This window comes from Panthera leo, chromosome B4 (genome assembly GCF_018350215.1).
Source record: "Panthera leo isolate Ple1 chromosome B4, P.leo_Ple1_pat1.1, whole genome shotgun sequence".
Classification (NCBI taxonomy): domain Eukaryota; kingdom Metazoa; phylum Chordata; class Mammalia; order Carnivora; family Felidae; genus Panthera; species Panthera leo.
The window spans coordinates 89,007,699-89,028,264 of record NC_056685.1 but is presented as its reverse complement, the minus strand read 5'-3'; the positions used below and the strand labels follow the sequence as shown (position 1 = coordinate 89,028,264).

General features: G+C 39.6%; 1 protein-coding gene across 6 annotated transcripts in view; it reads right to left on the bottom strand.

Moving 5' to 3' along the window:
• The window catches only part of SRGAP1 (SLIT-ROBO Rho GTPase activating protein 1), a 282,321-nt gene that overhangs the window by 85,920 nt on the left and 175,835 nt on the right, over nt 1-20,566 (bottom strand). For all 6 annotated transcript variants that reach the window (XR_006204927.1, XM_042947058.1, XM_042947053.1 and 3 more), the window contains exons 5-6: nt 6,099-6,281; nt 5,513-5,641 (exon numbers count right to left, since the gene is read on the bottom strand). Coding sequence is in view for 5 of the 6 variants with exons in the window: in XM_042947058.1 (XP_042802992.1) it covers nt 5,513-5,641; nt 6,099-6,281 (312 nt within the window). In the remaining variant the exon portion in view is untranslated. The remainder of the gene's footprint in view (nt 1-5,512; nt 5,642-6,098; nt 6,282-20,566) is intronic.

Below are 20,566 nucleotides of genomic sequence, written 5' to 3'. Positions count from 1 at the left end.
GTCTAGGCTAGACACACTAGCTATAAAATGTTTTTGGGGGGGTCTAGGAATATGGTCTGGCCATTAGAGGAGTTAAAATTTTCCTAAACGGAAAATTTTCTGAAATGGATAGATGGAGATTACTGAAAAAAGTAGGTTAAAAAGCCGTATAAAAAATATGCTTTCATACTCTTCTGGTATAAAAATGTGTATGTGGACACAAAAAAAGTCTACATTTTAGCAGTGATGATCTGGGGTGGTAAGAATGTGATCATGCTATTTTTGCGTGTAATTTTTTCTAATTTTCTACAAAGTACATGTACTAATTCTGTAATAATAAGAGACTGTTTCAAAATACAAATTCTATGGGAAATGTGTATGACTGTTTTATACCAATAGATCCATTCATCATGGTCTAGCGTAGGAAATTAATAAGAGAAGAGACATATTATTGACACAAATAGAACGAAGGGAGGAATATATAAAAAAGGTCTCAACTTGAATTCTTAATTATTTACAATGCTTTGATTCAGTAAAGATACATTTAGCATCTTCCATGTCATTTCATATATAAAATGTTATGCATTAAAAATGTCTTGACTTTTTCCTCACTAGAGGTATTCACAACTCTTCCAATAATTATTAGATAGCTCACTATAAAAGTGATTTTGCTACATAAGCTCGCAAAGCATAAAGGATTCTAGACGCCTCTGCATAATCATCATTCTGTTTCTTTTTCATCAGTAAGGGTCAAGCTTAATGGTTTTTAGGATCACCACTATATATGCAAATTGCATTCCTACAAAATAAGCAGCCATTTTGGAACATATACATTCACACTCTGCCTCAAAGATGAGTCAATGAATGCATAATTTTTACTGAGAGGATTCAACTTCAGTTGAATATGACAACAAACCCATTTCTTATTTCTTTCAAAATTCGTAATGAAGTTGTATTATTTGAGAATTACTCACAATTTATTATTTTTTTGAAAGTGGGGGGGGGAGGGACAGAGAGAGAAAGAAAGAGAGAGAGGGGGAGTGAGGGAGAGAGAGGGAGAGAGAGGGAGAGAGAGGGAGAGAGAGGGAGAGAGAGGGAGAGAGAGGGAGAGAGAGAGAACGAATTCCAAGCAGGCTCTGTCCGCACTGTCAGTGCAGAGCCCAATGTGGGGCTCAAACCCAAGATCTGTGAGATTATGACCTGAGTTGAAGTTGGATGCTTTAACCAACTGAGCAAGCCAGGCACCCTGAGAATTACTCACATTTTAAATTTAAGGCTGATCTTTTATTTTTTAAAAAAAAAATTTTTTAACGTTTATTTATTTTTGAGACAGAGAGAGACAGAGCATGAACAGTTGAGGAGCAGAGAGAGAGGGAGACACAGAATCTGAAACAGGCTCCAGGCTCTGAGCTGTCAGCACAGAGCCCGACGCGGGGCTCGAACTCACGGACCGTGAGATCATGACCTGAGCCGAAGTCAGACGCCCAACTGACCAAGCCACCCAGGCGCCCCAAGGCTGATCTTTTAAAAGTCCATCCTTTCTTAAAATTGAAAATTACCTGATATATTTAACCATTACTTATTTACATCAGAGTTAATTAGTTTGGAGGTTAAATGTCTGAGTTTGAAGCCTATCATACCTCCTAACTGTGTAACCTTCGACAAGCTATCTGGCCTAAGCCTCAATGCTTTAATCTATAAAATGTAGAAAATAGTATTTACCTCATGAGGTTTGTGATGAATTGGTGAGATTATGTGTAGAAACCTGCCTGTCACAGACTAAGAGCTCTATAAATATCCACGACAGTGACTGTCGCAGACTGAATCTGGAGTTCTCTCCCGTCCCTCAAGAGAGCGGATGCAGAATTGAATACGAGAGGCTAATGTCCGGTTGGGGACAAGAGCCCTGAACAGGGGTTTCGGCTCTGTATTTACTGAGCTCGCAAGATATTACCCACATGGTGAACATGAGAAAACAAGACCTTACACACGTGGACACGGAGAAAACAATCAGACAGCAATCATTAACTTGTGTAAGAAGCAAAGGGTCTGGGGGGCAAGTGGGGTTTGTGATCAAAGTACAATATAGTACATTGGTGTCGGATGGAAAGTACTCATGATCCTGTTACAATATCTCGGCAGCTAACCTTGGGCGTTTTTCACCCCGTGGTGGCAGCTTTCCACCCTAAGCTTTTTTCTAACCCATTTATGTAAGTAGAACCTATTTCCCCACAAGTGAATGTGACTTTCCTGAAATGTTAATCCTGTCCTATACATGCCCATAGTACTGAGAATGCTACCGCACATCGCCACACAGATGGCCGATGGCTATCTCAATCTTACTATATGTAACAGAACTAGGGCTCCCTGCCCTTCAACCCACTTCTCTCCAGGGTCCCCAACTCAGTAAAAAGCACCATTGTTAACCTAGTTACTCAGGACCTGAACCTGGAGTCCTGTTTATCCTTCTTTCCAACTACTATATCAAATTCTTACTAGCTCTACTTTCAATATATTTTGAATCCAACCAACTACTCACAGGTTTACTGCTACTATGCCAGTCCAAGTCAGCACCATCTCTAGCCTGGACAATGGCAAAAGATTCTAGATACAGCTCGCTGTTTTCACTCTTGTCTTCCTCACCCGCCTCAGTCTGCTTTCCACCCAGATGCCAGAATGAGTCTTCAAAATGTCAACTATGTGATGTCACTTCCCTGAGTAAAACCCTTCAATGGCTTCCCGCCACACTTAGAACACAATCTAAACCCCTTTTCCTGTCCAAAAGACCCTAAGTAATTGGGTTTCTGTCTACATTCTCTTCCAGAACCTTCCTCCTCACTTACTCCGTTGTTTGCTATTCCTTGAGCATCTTCAGCTTGCCAAACAAGTCACTGCCTCTATACCTTGAGCCTTACCAGTCCTTCTGTATGAGGGATTCCTTCCCCATATAGGCATAGGGCTCTCCAGCTCACTTCTCTGCTCAAATACCAGGCTTTTCCTGAATACCATCAAAAGAAGTAGACTGATGGTGGTTTTATTAATGGCACTGTCACTACTATATAATGTGTGTGTGCATGTAAATATGTTTATGAGCTGACTCCTTAATGACTACATAAACTCCATGAAGACAGGGACTTTTGTTTTGTTCATTGCTGGATCCCCGCTGTCAAGAAGAATGCTTGGTACCCTGCAGGTGTTAAAGAAATACTTTTCAATATATGGAGACCTTTCCTTGCGTTAAACTCATTTGGGCCTAGCCAAGTACTCCAAAAATAAGCCCTAAACCAAAAAAATAAGCAAGTGGAATAGTTACAAAGAATTAGCTCTATATTCTATATACTTTGCAGAATTCTTACAAATCTAAGTTTGAAAACAGGGGCCATAAAATCATTCATTTTTATTCAGAAAACCTAGAAGTCTAGAAGAAAAAAAATTCCTTTCATCAGAGTGCCATAAGAAAATTAATTACTTGATTAAAATACTTGTAAGAAAGGAAGAGAAAAAAGTTTTTCCTGGTTTTATTACTAAAGGGTTCTGTATAAAGAAATTATGACAGTGGAGATAAAACTGCTTTTAGACTCAAATTGAAAAAAGAAAAGGCACATCAGGGGTGCCTGGGTGGCTCAGTCGGTTAAGCATCTGACAGTGCAGAGCTCGCCTGGGATTCTCTTTCTCTCCCTCTCTCGAAGGTGTCTGCCCCTCTCCTGCTTGCTCACTCCCCAAAATAAACAAACTTCATATATATATATAAAAAGTACATCAGTGTTAATAAACTAAAAAAAATAATTCCCTTACTTAGCAATTCTTTTGCAGAAGTCCCAAACTGTGGCTCTAAAATAGCTAACTCCATGAGACTTAAATTGAAATAAATAAAGTTGCTTTAACCTATTGTAGATCTACTAAGGAGCCATAGGAAAAATTTTTATCATCTTTAAATTGTTGAATTCAATCAATACAAAGCAGCACATGAATAAAGTTCCCAGCAGGAAACTCTGTGAACCTCTATCAGTTCATCTGTGCTTTTCTTACGACATCGTTTTTTTTCTTTTATTTGCAGATATGTGTGTTTTTAGACTGGGATTTCTGTCTGTGTCACCTCTGTGGTCTCCTACAGTGTTGGCACAGTGACCGTGCTACTCAGCGCAGGTTTTCTGAATGAAAGCATGATGCAGATGGGAAGTCACAGCAGTAATCACTGCATGAACCTAACAGTGCATATAGACTTAGAGGGTTTGGAATGAGCCCCATTACCGCTTTTCATAGCATATCCTCAGATGGAAAGTATAGCGTTAGATAAATTTATAAACGTGGTTTCTCTCCACTCTATTTTGCTTACAGTATTTACCACAACTAGTAACAAAGCTATCATGCGTGTCGTCATTTGCTTAGTATCTGTATTTTCCACTTTCCATTCCTGAAGAAGTGTATATGCTTGGGGGTGGGGGATGGGTAAAATAGGTGATAGAAATTAAGGAATGCACTTGTAATGAGCACAGAGTGGTGTACGGAACTGTTAAATCATAATACCATACACTTTAAATTAATAGAATATTGTACGTTAACTTGAATTAAAATAAAAACTTAAAAAAGGAAAAACAAGTGTATATGTTTGTCAAAGCCTCAGCATCTCACAATAGTGGGGCCCAAGAAATGTATTTTTTTTTTAATGTTTATTTATTTTTCAGGAGGAGAGAGACAGAGTGTGAGCGAGTAAAGGACAGAGAGAGAGGGAGACACGGAATCTGAAGCAGGCTCCAGGCTCTGAGCTGTCAGCACATAGCCCGATGCGGGGCTCGAACCCATGAACCATGAGATCATGACTTGAGCCGAAGTTGGACGCTTAACCAACTGACCCACCCAGGCGCCCTAATAACCAAGAAATGTATTTGGAATCAACGAATGCATTTAGGGTTGTGCCATCGCATAATTTAAAGATGAGTAGGTCCCCTTCCCAGCTGAGTTTACCAGGCATTCATAGCTTCACAGAACTTAATAATTTGCTTTCTATTCATTTTGGGATGCACACTTTTTCACATGCATCTTAGAATCGACATGTACAGTTTAACTGGCAGCATTTTTTCCTTCTAAGTATTACATAAAATAACACCGGTTTCAGAAATGACGGTATTTCAATTGCTAATTACATCTCAATATGGAAAACATAGGGGTGCCTGGCTGGCTCAGTTGGAAGAGTGAATGACTCTCTCTCTTTTTTTTTTTTTTTTTAAGTTTATTTATTTATTTTGACAGAGAGAGAGATGGAGAGAGAAAATCCCAAGCAGGCTCTGTGCTGATGCAGAGCCTGATGCTGGGCTCAAACTCACAAACCATGAGATCATGACCCGAGCCAAACTGGAGAGTCAGACACTTAACCAACTGAGCCATCCAGGCGCCCTGAAAGAGTGAGTGATCACTCTCGTTAGTGATCAAGTCCCACACTGGGCGTACGGGCGTAGAGATCACTAAAAAAAATAAATAAGTTCAAAAAAGTTAAAAAAAAAATATGGAAAACATAAAAATTTCAAGTACTTACGTCAATTAAATCTGAAAGATCATGAATATAATACTTGAAAACCGAGGCATTGGTTGCTTCAAGGGTTAAGAGATACTCATTCCGTGCCTTAATTGATTTTAGTTTATTTTCCGAATACTTTGCTTGTCTCTGGAAATGAAGAAGGTCCAGGTATTGGGAAAGAGAACAAAGTCACTTAGTCACAGAAACATACATGACTTTCTATTAATTTGAACAATGTATTCTACATATACAAATGAACTTTGAAGTCCTCTGAGAAAAGTACATTTTGAAACTGATTTAAAGAACTAAAAGTACCCAAGTATGTATTTGAGCTTCAGGACCATTTGCAATGAAATCTCTTTGTTAATATTCAAGTTCTCCACATTGTGTACTGAATACTTGGCATTCAATACTAAATGATGCCCAGCTGTTATTACATGATTTTTATATTTTTAAAAAATTTTTCATTCCTGTTGGAGGAAATGTGTGTCATTTCACAATTTATAATGTGTGTCTATCAGTTACTGCAACTGTCACCTCAATGAGGTTCTTAGTACTGTCACCTCAAGTGAGGACAGAAAGGCTCTGTAATGTTTTTACTTACTTTTTCTTTCATTTTCTCAATTTTCTTTACAGAGCTTCGCCGCTGATGTCTCTCTTCTAGTCTAATATGAAAGACCGGGTCACCGGATCTTCCAATTTGCTTTTCTTCTTGTTTCTCAGCCTCTTTCAGCTTGCTCTCTGCACTGATGCTCTCTGCATGATACATATGGTATGTTTTCATCACCTGTGAAAATGTGACCCAAATTGTTACAAGATGCCTGTCTATAACTCAGAGAGTGAATGGAAGCCATTATATGAGGAATACGTTAAAAATATCACCTTCCAACTGGCAGGGGGAGAGCCACATTGCTAGTCAAACAGATGAATTATGGACGATTGCGTCTACATAAAGCAAGGAGAAATATGCAAATTCACCTGCCAGGAAGAGGCACTTAGGGGATAGGCTTTGATGAAAAAGTGATTTACAGACTCTTACACATGCTTTCAGTGCACTTGAAAAGTTCCCTTAAGCTTAAAAGTCTTCTCTAAAATCTCTGCATTATTAATCTGCAGAATAAACCATTATTCATGGATAAATTTTACCCCAACCTTGGAATTATAAAAAACTCCAAATTAGCACAGATTTTACTAAACAGTTTTTTTTGTATAAAATCTACTTGTCAAAATACAAAATGGAAATATTAAAGTTCGTACATACATAGTTAAAAATAATTGTTTTTCTGACCACAAATACTTTATGTTCAATGCAGAAAACATATGACACAAAAAAGAAAATATAAAAAGCACACAGAGATAACCACTGTTAAGATTTTTGGTCCAGCCACTTGGGTCTTTTTCCTATGAAAACACACAGACACACACACTTCTTTACTTGAAAATGACACGTTTCTCCTTTTAAAACATTTGTACCATACTGTGTTAACAATTTTTAATCTTCTATATCCTCTTTTCATTTGACAGATCAGAACACTTTTCTATAACACTAAATGTTCTTCTAAAAATATTTTTAAGGACTGTATAATATTTTTTTATATGACTGGGACACAGCTTGACTAATTTCCAATTGTTGAACATTTTAGGATATTTCAACTTTTTGCTTTATAAAGAAAGCTGTGCTGAAACCCTTTATATGTATCCTATTTCTTGTTTTATAAATGATACACCTAAGTTGCATTTTAATAACTTTAGGAATATATAGAAAATAAAGTTTTTAATGTATCCTTTCCATGTATGTTGTAAACTTACACAAACAATTCTCAACTAAAATTTTTGTTAAAATAAAATTTGAATCTTTAAACATTTTGATTATATGAGTTACAGAAATATTTATGCACAAAATTATATTTCCTATGGTACATTTTCAGAGAATTACAGTTAGACAATCTGCACATTTTGGAAGTTTTGACACAAACTTCCTATTTAATACTCTGCCAATCTGAAAAAAAGTGATCTGTATAGTTATTTTCCAAAGCATTTAGAAAACAGAGATGCTTAACAAACATTTTCTCAAGTAATAAATAAGTATATTTACTCTTATAGTATCTATTATATCTGTATATAGTCCTTGTTTTTTTAGATTTTCAAAGATTTTACCTAAAAATCACAGTTTTCCAATATAATTTCAATCTGCTATTTATAAGTAGAGTCAGACGTCTGGGCCAATTCTGAAACTTGTTGACTTTAAGCACATTTATACTCCTTAAAAGAAACAACTTATCACAGTAGGACTCCAATGCCATGGATGTATCAAGGAACATACCAGAATTTAGCACCCAATTATCCGTGGTGGCACTTTTCCATAAATTATGTCAAATTTGCATCCACATAAAATAGATTTTATTTCATTCGTAAATAACCAGAAGTTATTCAGAGCCACCTTTATAACTAAAATGTAGTTGTTAAGAAGAGATTTAAAGAGATTTTGAAGTAAGGAACTTGATATTTTTTTCATCTCAAAAGATGAATCTTAAAATAGTTTGGGAACCGGAAGCCTCACCGCAATATATTTACTTAGGTTGAAGCACATGAAATTGCTGTTTCGGTAGGTTATATAGAAGGTAGGAAGTCAGCACTTTCTTATGGTTCAACTTAATACATACTTCCAAGGTGACTTTTTGAAAAGGAAAACATGGGGTTAATGAAGAGTTTTTACTTATTTTCATAAAATCTGATAATGTCTTTCCTTAAAAAGGTAAGCTAGCAAATCACATTACAGGCATTGTTGAACAAGAACAAAGTAAGGGCTGAAGTACAAAGCATGGCAGCTTTCTCTGAGCTGTGTGTAATTGCAAAGTTGTCTGTTTTTAGTAATTACCAAACCTGCCCAGGAAAAGTTTCGTTGGTTACTCCAGTTTAAAAGAAAAATAAAATAGCATTAAGAAGCAGCTGGGCAGCTGGGGAATGAAAAGGGAGTGACCCTACAGCTGGGCAAACAGCGAGGTCAATGAATTTACTACACACCTTGCATTTCTAGGCTTGGCTCTGTTTGTATACCCTGCCTGAAGCAAACCCACACACCATTTGGGTCCTGGTTCCAATTACATCTTTAAAGAGAGGGTGAAAAAAAAATCTCTCTCTCTCTCTCTCACACACACACACGCACACACACATGCGCGCGCGCGCACACACACGCACACACACACACACACACACACAGTTGCTTAGCTGACTGTATTCTTCTTGCTAATACCCAGGAAGAAATGAGAACATATGACTTCCATCATAGATAGATGAAAAGGCATTCCACACAGCCCCGGGTAGCTGAGAATTATTTATTTTAAAAACATCCTGAAGAAAAGACTTGAACTCTTGCTTTATTTAGATGCTGAGGACCAGCGTAACCAAGTGATTTGCAGAAACTAAGCCTTATGAACTAAGGACACTGAGCTGGCTGCCAGCATGGTGATACTTATAAACTAGCCTGGGTTAAAAGAAAAACATTCTCTTTTTAAAAAAATGTTTATTTATTTATTTTGAGGGGGTGGGGAGAGAGAGACCGAGAGACCAAGAATCCCAAGCAGGCTCCCCACTGTCAGTGTGGAGCCTGATGAGGGACTTGATCCGACAAAGCATAAGATCGTGACCTGTGCCGAAATGAAGAGTCAGAGGCTTAACTGAGTGAGCTACCAAGAAGCCCCAAAAAGGAAAACATTCTTGACCTAAGACTAGCAAGAAAAGGGTGTAAATATCCCATCATAACGTGGTTCAGTACAATAGCTGAGGGTTTTCTACCTAGTTTGATGGTAATTTCCAGAAGGAAATTTCTTTGTTCAGTTTTCCAATGTGACTTAGGGTTTCCACTATTTTCTAAAATGTTAGCAATGACAATGAATGAATTTTAAAAGTTGGGGAGAAAAACACTAAAAGCTTTTTAGAACTCTAATTGCAGATAATGAATGCAAGTACAAACTGCATTATTTAAAATGTAAGCTGTTGGCAGCAGTTAAATGTGTTTTGTATTTAAAATAAAATAAGACAGTTTTCTCTTTTTCAAAGAAGTAGAAGAAAGCTTTTATTTTTCAAAGGTGCCTTTTTTTTTTACACATACTGCAAAGAAAATAATAGCTTCTCCATAAGCTTCATGCAAACACAAGTATTTGCATACCAAATGACATGATAGTCATATACCATTTAAATGTACTCCAATAACATATTTTCCTCTTTGAATTCTTCTCTACTAAAACCTCCTGCATAATTCTCCGTTGAACACACTCAATTTGTCTTTCCTAATCCATCTTTTCTTAACTGTAGAAGAGTATCGTCAAACAGAAAGTGACCATATCATGGATTTCTTTGCACTTGTGAAATCCTATGCAAAAACTTTTGCACAGAAGCTATATTTTTTTTCCTTATTGACAGAGTCATATAATGTATCCTACACTCCTCTTGTACTTTAAGTCAAAATAATTAAAATATCTATGGTAAATTTTAATATTTAGGGTCATGAAATCATTATGTATCTGAAAAGTAGCCATGTGTTTGGAGAGGATCAGTGGATTAAGGCTTTATTACTTTCCGACTTGTGGCACAGAAGTGAGGAGACATGGTTCCGGGAATGGATCTACCAGTTACCAGGTACAGGGAATTTATTTTACACTTCTGCTCACCTTACAAGGTCATTGTGGACACTCAATTGTGTGTTCCTAGGTGTGTGTGTGTGTGTGTGTGTGTGTGTGTAACAAACTTTACTGAGTACTTACAATATGTCTGTGTACATATATAATATACACCATTAACATATATGTGTAAAATGCATATATTTAGGGAAGAAGCATTATGTAATGCTTCCTATGTGCCAGACACCATTCTGAGCATTTTATAAATAATAGCTTATTTAGTCTTTGTAAAAACACTTAGGAGGTATGTACCTTTATTCTCTCTGTTATACAGAAGACACAAGAAAGGCAAAGAAAGGTTAATTAACTTGCCCAAGGTCACACAGCTGGCAAGTGGCAGCAACAGTTGAGACCTTGACAGTCTGATTCCAGATTTGGTGTTCTAGACTGCTATGTTGTAAACTTTGGTAACTCTAAAACACTGTACAAATGGAAGTCCTCTTTACCTGGGGGATAGAGCTATTCTTGGTTATATTTAGGAATAGTGGAAAAGAAGGGCTGACAGATAATTATTCATTCACTATTTGCTTGGTGCTTATTATCCATAAGGCAACGATACCTGTAACTTTAAAGATTTGGTTTCCTACTTCTTTTTTTTTTTAATGTTTATTTATTTTTGAGAGACAGTGCATGCATGCACATGGAGTAGAGGCAGAGAGAGGTGGACAGAGTCCAAAGTGGGCTCCGTGCTGACAGCAGAGAGCCTAACGTGGGGCTCAAATTCATGAACCGTGAGATCATGACCTGAACCAAGGTTGGATGCTCAACCAACTAAGCCACCCAGGCGTCCCTTGGTTTCCTTCCTCTAAGAGTTTAAATTTTTGGAGATTAAAAAATGGGGCTTGGAGATTCTGATGGACATGGATGAAGGGAGAAGACATTCAAGCTGGAAGGATAGTACCAGCAAAGGTATGTGGGGTAAGGGTAAAGGTATGTAGGTAAGGTGGACATAAGTAAATTATGACTTCAAGGAGGGGATTTAGGGAAGGGCTTGAAAAGTGGATGATTGGGTGAGGGAGCCAGAGGATAAGAATGCAGAAGTTGTCACAGGCCAGATTAGAAGAGCCTTGAAACCTCAACCAAAAAGTTTTAAATGGACTCTAGGGGTTCATGAATCCACAGAGCTATAAATAGCATGATCAAAGCAGTATTTCAGCAATAATCTCATGAAGATATGCAAGATGGTGTGGGGTGTGAAGTAACCTCATTTAGGAGGAATGGAAACAGGAGGAATGGAAAGAAAGAGAATCTAGGATAACAGTTATAGGGCCTTTTCTCTTTTCTCACTCTCTCTGACCTTTTCTCAGACTTGTCATGTCTCCTTCCACATGGAGGACCTCCCAGTGTAGTCCTAACACCAGCCCAAGTACCACTCTGTACACTATTCTGAGTCAATCACTTAAAGCTCCCTCCTGAGAATGTGCACACTTTCCTGCCACTGTGGTCTCCTCCCAAGCCAATCCCACTGCCTGCCATATCCTCCCCCAGCACCTCGACCTAACCTTTTGACTCATCCTCTAAGGCAAGCTCAGATTTCACCTACTGCTATGTGTTCCCTGGTTCCCCAGCCATGGCCATCTTGTTCTTCCAACTGCCAGGACCTTCTTATTGATAGCACTTCTGACCCTCTGCCATGTGTCATAGACATCTATGTACCCACTCAGTATCATGGACCTAACTTTAGCTAGGGTACCAACAGTGTCCTAGGCACTTTTGGATTCTTAATATTGCTTTTATACAGTGAGAGTAAAATAGGCATTTGGTGAGAAACAAATGAAGGGCAGAAAGCCATTCTGTAGTCAGCTTGTCCATTCATTTGTTCACTTAACAAATATTTACCAAATACCTAGTATGTACCCAGCATTATTCTTCTCCATCTCCAGCATCCTAAATAGCACTGCCAATAAAATCCCTGGCATTGGACTAATGAGATGATAAATAGCTCTAAATCACTGTGAAATATAGTGAGCATTTGGGGTTCATGGCCCCTGAAAAAAGACAGGCATGGTGGCTGGGGTGAGAGGAAATGAAAAGCAGTATGTTAGTGACAATATTTCCTAATTCCATACATAGCCTGCTGGTTTACTAAATCCGTCAATTACTAATGGACGGTTAGTTTCTCTTCTGAGAAACTACATTTTTGGAGTTTCCTTAACATCCTAAGATAAAGGTCTCTTTTCTACAATCAATATACAAGAAGGCTCTAATTGTAACGGAGCTTCTGCAAGTGCCAGACCAACAAAACCACCAAGTTAGGGCCACAGCCTCGGAAGCCCATTCCTGTTGTCTCCCAGCAAGTTCTTGAGTGCATCGGGAATGAAGGACCCCCGGGCCACCCTATGCTGAGCCCCAGCGGCTGTGTTGCAGGGAATCTGGCCCTTCCGGGGGCTGTGCAATCTCAATGGAGGTTATGGCCTCTGCTTGGCCAAGCTGCGTCTCTGGGGGCTTATTTCAGACAGGGGCAGAGGGCAGGAAGTACCTTTAAGAGAGCACTCATTAACAGTGCATGCCAGGATCCTTCCACCTGCAACTTCAAGTCCTCTTGCTCTTTAGAATCCTGAGCCAACCTTGGTGTTGAATAGTCTCTGGAGCCAGGCCCCACTGGATCCGAGCTCCTGTGCCTCCATTTACTAGCCAGCAAGTTTCTTAACTTCCTTGGGCCCTAGTTCCCCCCTGAGGTAAAATGGGGATTAAATGATAGAATGCAGGGAAGCACATAACAGAGTGGATAGTTTTTTGTTTTGTTTTCTAAATACTTATTTTTTGAGAGAATGCAAGCAGGAGAGGGGCAGAGAGAGGGGGACAGAAGATAGGGCACTGGCTCTGCGCTGACAGGCTGACAGCAGCAAGCCTGATGCGGGGCTTGAACTCATGAACTGTGACATCATGACCTGAGCTGAAGTCAGACGCTCAACCTACTGAGCCATCCAGGCAGCCCAGAGTGGACAGTTCTCATTCTTGACGGTTTCTATGTCCTGACATAGAAGTGAGTGTGCAGGCTCTGGGGCCAGATTGCCTTGCTTCATATTCAGGCTCTAAGCAAAGAGATACAGGCCACCGCCTTGAAAAGGCAAAGCAGACCAGATGGAGGCCTTTCCTGGTATTTCATTGTGGAGACCTAGGCTAATCAAAACCTCTTAATAACTAACATACCAATAAGGAGTGCCTAGGAGTTGCCGGCATAGACACTCACATGTTCGTAACACTCATGACGTGAATTCACACTTTGAAAAGGCTTCTAGCCTTTCTATAACGTACATCCCATAATTAGCACCCTTTCAACGTATGCTGACAGTTACTATAAAACTGCATGGATATTAGTCCAGGTTTCAGGAAGCAAAGTATATTGATCTGCATTTATTAATCCTCTGAACAGCTATTGAGTATCGTAAGTCAGGCACTGTGCTAGGCTTTCAGACCAGAGATGAGACACAATCTCTACTCAGTGGGAAGACAAAGTTGTGACTTCAGGGTAGGCCAATGGGCAGTAGGGGGGAGAAAGATTCCTAGGCTTCTTCCTTCCCTCCCCCCCATATCCATACATAACCATAACAAATGTTTATTTTTCTACTTTAGTACAATGTGCAGCAAACAAACAGTAAGGAATAGGAAAAAGAAAAAAAGAGTCAACTACTCTGGAGATTGAGAGAACAGAGGAACATGTTAAACCACAGTGGGAGCTGCAATCAGCAAAATGCAGACTCTGGAAAACTCTAAAGGATTAAAAATCCAGCTTAACAAAAACATTTCAAGGAAAAAAAAGAGAGAGAGATGGGGTCCCTATTCTCTACAGGGACCCCCTTGAGGGTAAAGGTGATTTAAAGGTCTATCCACCAATTGCAACGTGGAGATCTTGAGCCCTGATACAAACAAACTTTTTAAAATATGGATTTCTATGACAACTGGACATCAGAACATTGACAGCATATCTATAGCTATTAAAGAATTATAAAAATTTAGGGGTGATAATGGTATGGTGTTTTAGATACACATACCGAAATATTTACACATGCAATAGATGCCTGGAATTTGCTTTAAAGGAATTTAGGAGTAAGGGAAGTGGATGGACAGATAGAAAGGAAACCAGGTTGGCCACAAGCTGGTTAACTGTTTTTGTTTTGTTTTGTTTTGTTTTGTTTTTTTTAATTTACATCCAAGTTAGTTAGCACAGAATGCAATAATGATTTCAGGAGTAGAATGCAGTGATTCATCCCCTACATATAACACTTAGGGCTCATCCCAACAAGTGTCCTCCTTAATGCCCCTTGCCCATTTAGCCCATCCCCCCACTCACAACCCCTCCAGCAACTTTCAGTTTGTTCTCTCTATATAAGAGTCTCTTGTGTTTTGTCCCCCTCCCTGTTTTTATATTATTTTTGCTTTCCTTCCCTTATGTTCATCTGTTCTGTATCTTAAATTCCACACAAGTGAAGTCTTTCTCTACTTTTGCTTGGCATAATACCCTCTAGTTCCATCCACGTTGTTGCAAATGGCAAGATTTCAGTCTTTTTGATTGCCTAGTATTATTCCATTGCATGTATATACCACATCTTCTTCGTCCATTTATCAGTCAATGGACATTTGGGCTCTTTCCATACTTTGGCTACTGTTGACAGTGTTGTTATAAACATTAGGGTGCATGTGCCCCTTCAAATCAGCACTCCTATATGAATACCTAGTTGTGCAATTGCTGGGTCATCGGGTACGACAATTGCTGGGTTGAGGAACCTCCATATTGTTTTCCAGAGTAGCTGTACCAGTTTGCATTCCCACCTAGGCTTCTTTTTAATCAGTTTACATTTAAGTCTGAGAGCTACTGTAAGGGGAAAAGTAGAGGGGGATGTACATATTTTATTTATATAAAGAATGTAAGGATGGGGGTGCCTGGCTGGCTCCATTGGTAGAGGATGTGACTCAGTCTCAGGGTCATGAGTTTCAGCCCCACTTTGGGCATACAGTTTACTTAAAAAACAAAAAACAAAAAACAAAAACAAGGGCACCTGGGTGGCTCACTTGGTTAAGTGTCCGACTTCAGCTCAGGTCGTGATCTTGCCGTCCGTGAGTTCAGGCCCCGCGTCGGGCTCTGTGCTGACAGCTCAGAGCCTGGAGCCTGTTTCAGATTCTGTGTCTCCCTCTCTCTCTGCCCCTCCCCCACTCACGCTCTGTCTCTGAAAAATGAATAAACCTTAAAAAAAATGTTTTTTAATTAAAAAAAAAAGAAAAGAAGAATGTAAAGACAGTTGAAGCCAAACCTCTATATTAATGCTACTCAGTCAATACCTAGAATGGATCTCTTAGTTCCTACCCTCAACCTCTACCTCTCACTTAAGTCCTATGAGTGACACTTGTCACTTTTTAAAAGTTTATTCATTTATTTAGAGAAAGAGTGTGAGTGGGGAGGGGCAGAGAGAGAAGGGGGGTGGGGAGAGGGTGGAGAGAGAGGGAGAGAGAGAGAGAGAATGAATGAATATCCCAAGAAGGCTCTGCACTGTCAGCATGGAGCCCAATGTGGGGCTTGAACTCAGGAACCATGAGATCATGACCCGAGCCAAAATCAAGAGTCAGACACTGAACTGACTGAGCTCTTTGTCACTGTGTTTTTCTTCTTATTCGTGGCATCAGGGCTGGAAAAGTTGCTGATCTCTGAGGTACTGAGTGATCTGTAAGATGGTCATGATGATGAACTCTTACAAATCATCTCCTCTTTCTAGGCTGATATGCTTCTCCATGGGTCTATGAAAGCAGAATTTACAAAATTCAATTATATTTGCAAAATAACAGGGAGAACTCACTTTGAGACAGAGTATACTGATGGTTAGAGGTCAGACTCACAGAACAGACTGCCTGGGTTTGAATCCTGCTCCTGCACTTAATTTACTATGTGATCTTGGGGAAGTAACTTAACCCTTCTGTGCCTCAACTTCCTCACTGTAAAACCAGCCTAACATTCTTACTCACTGCACGTGTAGGGTAGTTGGAAGTATTAAACATGTTTACACATGTAAAGAGCACAAAAAGCATGACTTATAATAAGTGCACAGTAAATATCAGTTACTGATGCTTGAAAAAAATTATCACAGGTTATTTTCATGTTTTTTTAAATGTATTTTTGAGAGAAAGAGAGGGAGAGAGACAGACAGACAGACAGATAGATGGGGGGGAGGGGCAGAAGGAGAAGGAGACACAGAATCCAAAGCAGGCTCCAGGCTCTGAGCTGTCAGCACAGAGCCCGACGCGGGAGCTCCAACCCATTAACCATGAGATCATGATGTGAGCTGAAGTCAGATGCTTAACTGACTGAGCCACCCAGGCGCCCCATCACAGACTATTGTAAAAACATGTAATTATTTCTCCAGACTGGAAAGATTATCATTCTGATAGAGGTAAAGGGAAGGAAATTGACGATATTTCCATTTATGTATGTATATGTTAAGAATTTCAGCAAAACTCTAGAATGAGCAAATAAATCAAGATTAACAATTAAATAGTATGAGATGCTGTCTTTTTTTTCTGAGAGAGAGGGAGAGTGTTCATGCGCGAGGTGGGGAGGGGTGGAGGGAGAGGGGAAGAATCTTAAGCAGGCTCTATGCTCACTGTGCCATGCAGGTCTCGACTGCACAACCATGAGATCATGACCTAAGCTGAAATTAAGAGTTGGACACTTAACCGACTGAGCCACCCAGGCGCCCTGAGATGCTGTTTTTTTTTTTTTTTTTTATCAAGGAAAACTTGGGTATGCTGTGGCTCCAGTGAAATGAAATCAGTACACCAGTCTGAATTTATCATCAAATTATACTTATAATCCAAACAAATTCTTTGAACAAAAGGCATTGTCTGGGACTCTGGACCCTGCGGGCTAGGGACTGCCAACCAACCAAAAGACAGGGCAAGAGAAATGCAGAGGATAAACAAAAGGAAGAACAGAGAATACATATATGCAAAGGGAGGAACTATGGCTAATGAAAATGTTTAAAAAATAATTCTATTACGTTCAGTGTCATGTTAAAGATTTTGTTTCAGGAGTAATTATATAGAGCACTATTTCAACGAAGAGCTTAGGTCTATGAAATCCAAAAAATCTGGCTTTTGGTCTTAGCTTTGCTACAAAACAGCTCTGTGACCTCAGCCCTTCTGACCCTCAGTGCAGGTCTCACCTATTAGAGCTGACAACATGAGGTCTCCCTACATAACCAAAATTAGGGGGATGATCAAACTGAACCTCTCCAACACCTTGATAAGTGTGGAATGAGAGAACAAGTGCACATTGGAGTCCAAATCACAGAAGGAAAAACTGATCATGTAACTAGAAGTCTTCTTTCCAAAAGGATTTTAATATATCCCTCTAAAAGGAGAGTATTTGATGAAGGTCAGAGGAATGATATAGGATGGCATTTAGCAGTCTAGACGAAAACAGAATCCATACTGTCATTCATGTTTTTGTTTTCTGTTGGAAACTATTTTCCTCTCTAGCTTCCAGAGCCCCTGTTAGGGGAAGGGGCACTCATGTCTTAGATTTCCAAGGGGGTGAGCCCTCAAGCTGCCATGCCCACCAGCGTGACCCGCTGGCAAGACCACTCATCTCCGCTGGCCTACAGCTTGCTCACCTTTTGTGAAAGGGGCGACTGGACCACAGGATCCCCCAAGCCTTCTCCAACTCTAAAATTCTGTGAGTTCACGATTTCGGGTATTAGCCTTGTGACAGCTAAATATCATAAGAATTTATGATTTGAGTGTGTGTGTATGTATATAAAATACTTCTCAGCAGCTAGAGTAATTGACTTTTTTCAGTGTCCAGGTAAATGGCAGATACATTTTAACCAAAAGGAAAAGCCGGTGTGACAACAAATTATACTAATTATTTTCTTCTGCTTCTGTTGATCTGAGGCAAGCAGTATACCATGCTATGCTGCGAATGTAAGATTCCTCCTGGGCTCTGAGGCTGTAAGTCATCTGCTCTGTTGCACAGAAAACATCTAGAAATGAACAATGCCCACATAGTCCAACACACCATTATACTGATGAACCTTATACCAGGATATCTATCACTCTAGTGACTTTAATTAGCTCCCAAGCTGATTCGTGATCAATCATCAAGTGCTCGCCAAGGAGGAAAACCCGAGAACTCTTTGATAGGTGTGGGGGTGATACACAGATTTGCCACAAGCTTTCATTTTTGATTATAATTTTTAAGTTAAAGCAGAGCATTAGTCATCTTTTTCAAAATGCTAAATTTAACGGTAATCTTAAGGTGGCAATATAAATGATTATTTTCACAAGATTGTGCTGCTTTAATAAAAACTTTTAATAAAAAATGACAAATTTATCCTAAAGAAGATAAATTATTTTATGCCTTATTAAAAAGAAAGAAAATGTTTCTATTTGTAACAAGAGTGACCTGTATTTATTAATCTTAATCTCGCCTAGCTCTGCTGTAGCAGTCACTAGAGGCAGTTTCTAATTTAAGTCTTTGAGTCATAGACAGGGGTTATTGGTTTTGTTTATGAACTCTCGATGAACAGTCACGTTCAGCAAACATTTCTTGAGCCCCCTACTATGTACCACAAATAGGCCTTGTCCTATTTGATTCCATTACATTCTATTACTAGAAATCCAATTACATTTTATTCTCTATTGATTGATACCGGTTCATTACTGCCTAAGAGTAATTTTTCATGAGAGCAATTAATGTGGTATAGTATCCGCCTACTTCACAATTATCAGAGATTTCTACCACGAAATGAATGTCACTTTAAGAAATTCTGATTTTACTAAGGATATTTTCCTTTCTTATCTCTCAAGTACTTCATGTATAGTGGGGTAAAAGGAGTGTGGTAAGGGCAGGGGATTTTTTAAGAAGTCCAACTTACTAACTCCTTTTATTTTTACCTCGATGATTGCTAATACTCTGGTAATATTCAAGTGCATGGAGTTCTCTGCACAGGTAACTGTGGTTTCACACATCTGTGCTTCACTCATGTGCTAAATGCTTTTTGGAACACCCTTCCCACCCTTCCCTTATCACTAAAAACAGGTGTCATGGTCTCCAGGAAGCTCCCAGAGTGACTCTGGGCTTTGCACAGAGCTGTGAAGACCCGTCTCTATCTAGTCCAGCGTCCAACGCCATATATGGAACTATCTCCCTAGTCTAGCTCATCGGTGACAGGGCGGCATGCTTATCATCAATGCATTTCCAGGACCTCTGTATTTGTTGAAAGGCCCTGTAGAGATGATCCTATATAATAACTTTAGAGCAAAAGGCAACAACGCTTTTAGCGCTTTCCCTTTAACGGATTTAGAGACAGGGAGTAGGCCCTAAGACTTGGGACAAATATCGAATAACTCCATAAATCCTAGGACATTACAGGTCACAGCCGTCCTCCACATATTTGCTAAGCATCCACGCCACTGTCTGAGGAAGGAGAGTGTGGTCTTAAAAGACCACCCATTCCATCTCTCACCAGTATAAATGGTTAAACTCAGGCACCAGAACACCTGGGTTCAAATCTACATTTTGCCTTTTAGCATGTTTCCTTGCCTCTAATTGGAAATAAGAATAGGACCTGTAAGGCTATTGTGGAGATAAAATGAATGAGTACATGTCAAACACTTGCAGTGATAAGTGACACACAGTGAGTGCTTAATGGATGCTGTTACAATTAATGAAACACCTTTCTTTCATATCCTTTAAGTCCACAATGGCCTCAGCCCCACTGAGGCTCACTTGTTTATTCTCATACCTGAGAGGCTGAGTGCAGAGGGATGGTCTTTGTTTTATGGATCAAAGAAACGGAGCTGCAAAGAGACTTAATCCTTGCCCAGTAAGTCAACAGAGAGAGTCAGTGATGGAGAAGGTCATGCAGAAAGCCCTTGTTTCAAAAGGGGTTTTCATACAGTCTTTAGAGGGAGTGAAATACAAGTTCAATCTCCTGAAAAAAATACCCAAGAGTTGGCACTGGAATACTTATTAACCAGGGCCACCCTGGGCACAGTGGCAGAAGTGAAAAAGGGGAAGTTTAAAGTAGTTGGCAATGATGAGGGGGAAGGCAGATGTAAAATGAAAGGCCAAAGAATTTATGAGAATTTCAAAGTCTCCTGCAATATTAGATACTTAATTCTTTTCAGGAAAATGTTTCACATGTCTTCAACATTGCAAGAGGACTTCAGCTGCTTTCATTTTGACCTCAAACTTGCTAGCTGGGTTCTCCTTTCCAACCAGCCTCTTGGCTCAGGTGGAAGGCCCTAAGAGCACAGCATTCCCTGATGGGAAGTGAAACTATCCCCTCAAGCAATAAGGGCTGCCCTGAGCCAGCAAGACCCTACCGGTGATCGACCCCAAGGCAAGGATGGATTTGACCCTCACTGCCCACTGCACATACCCACCCACCTCTGCCTC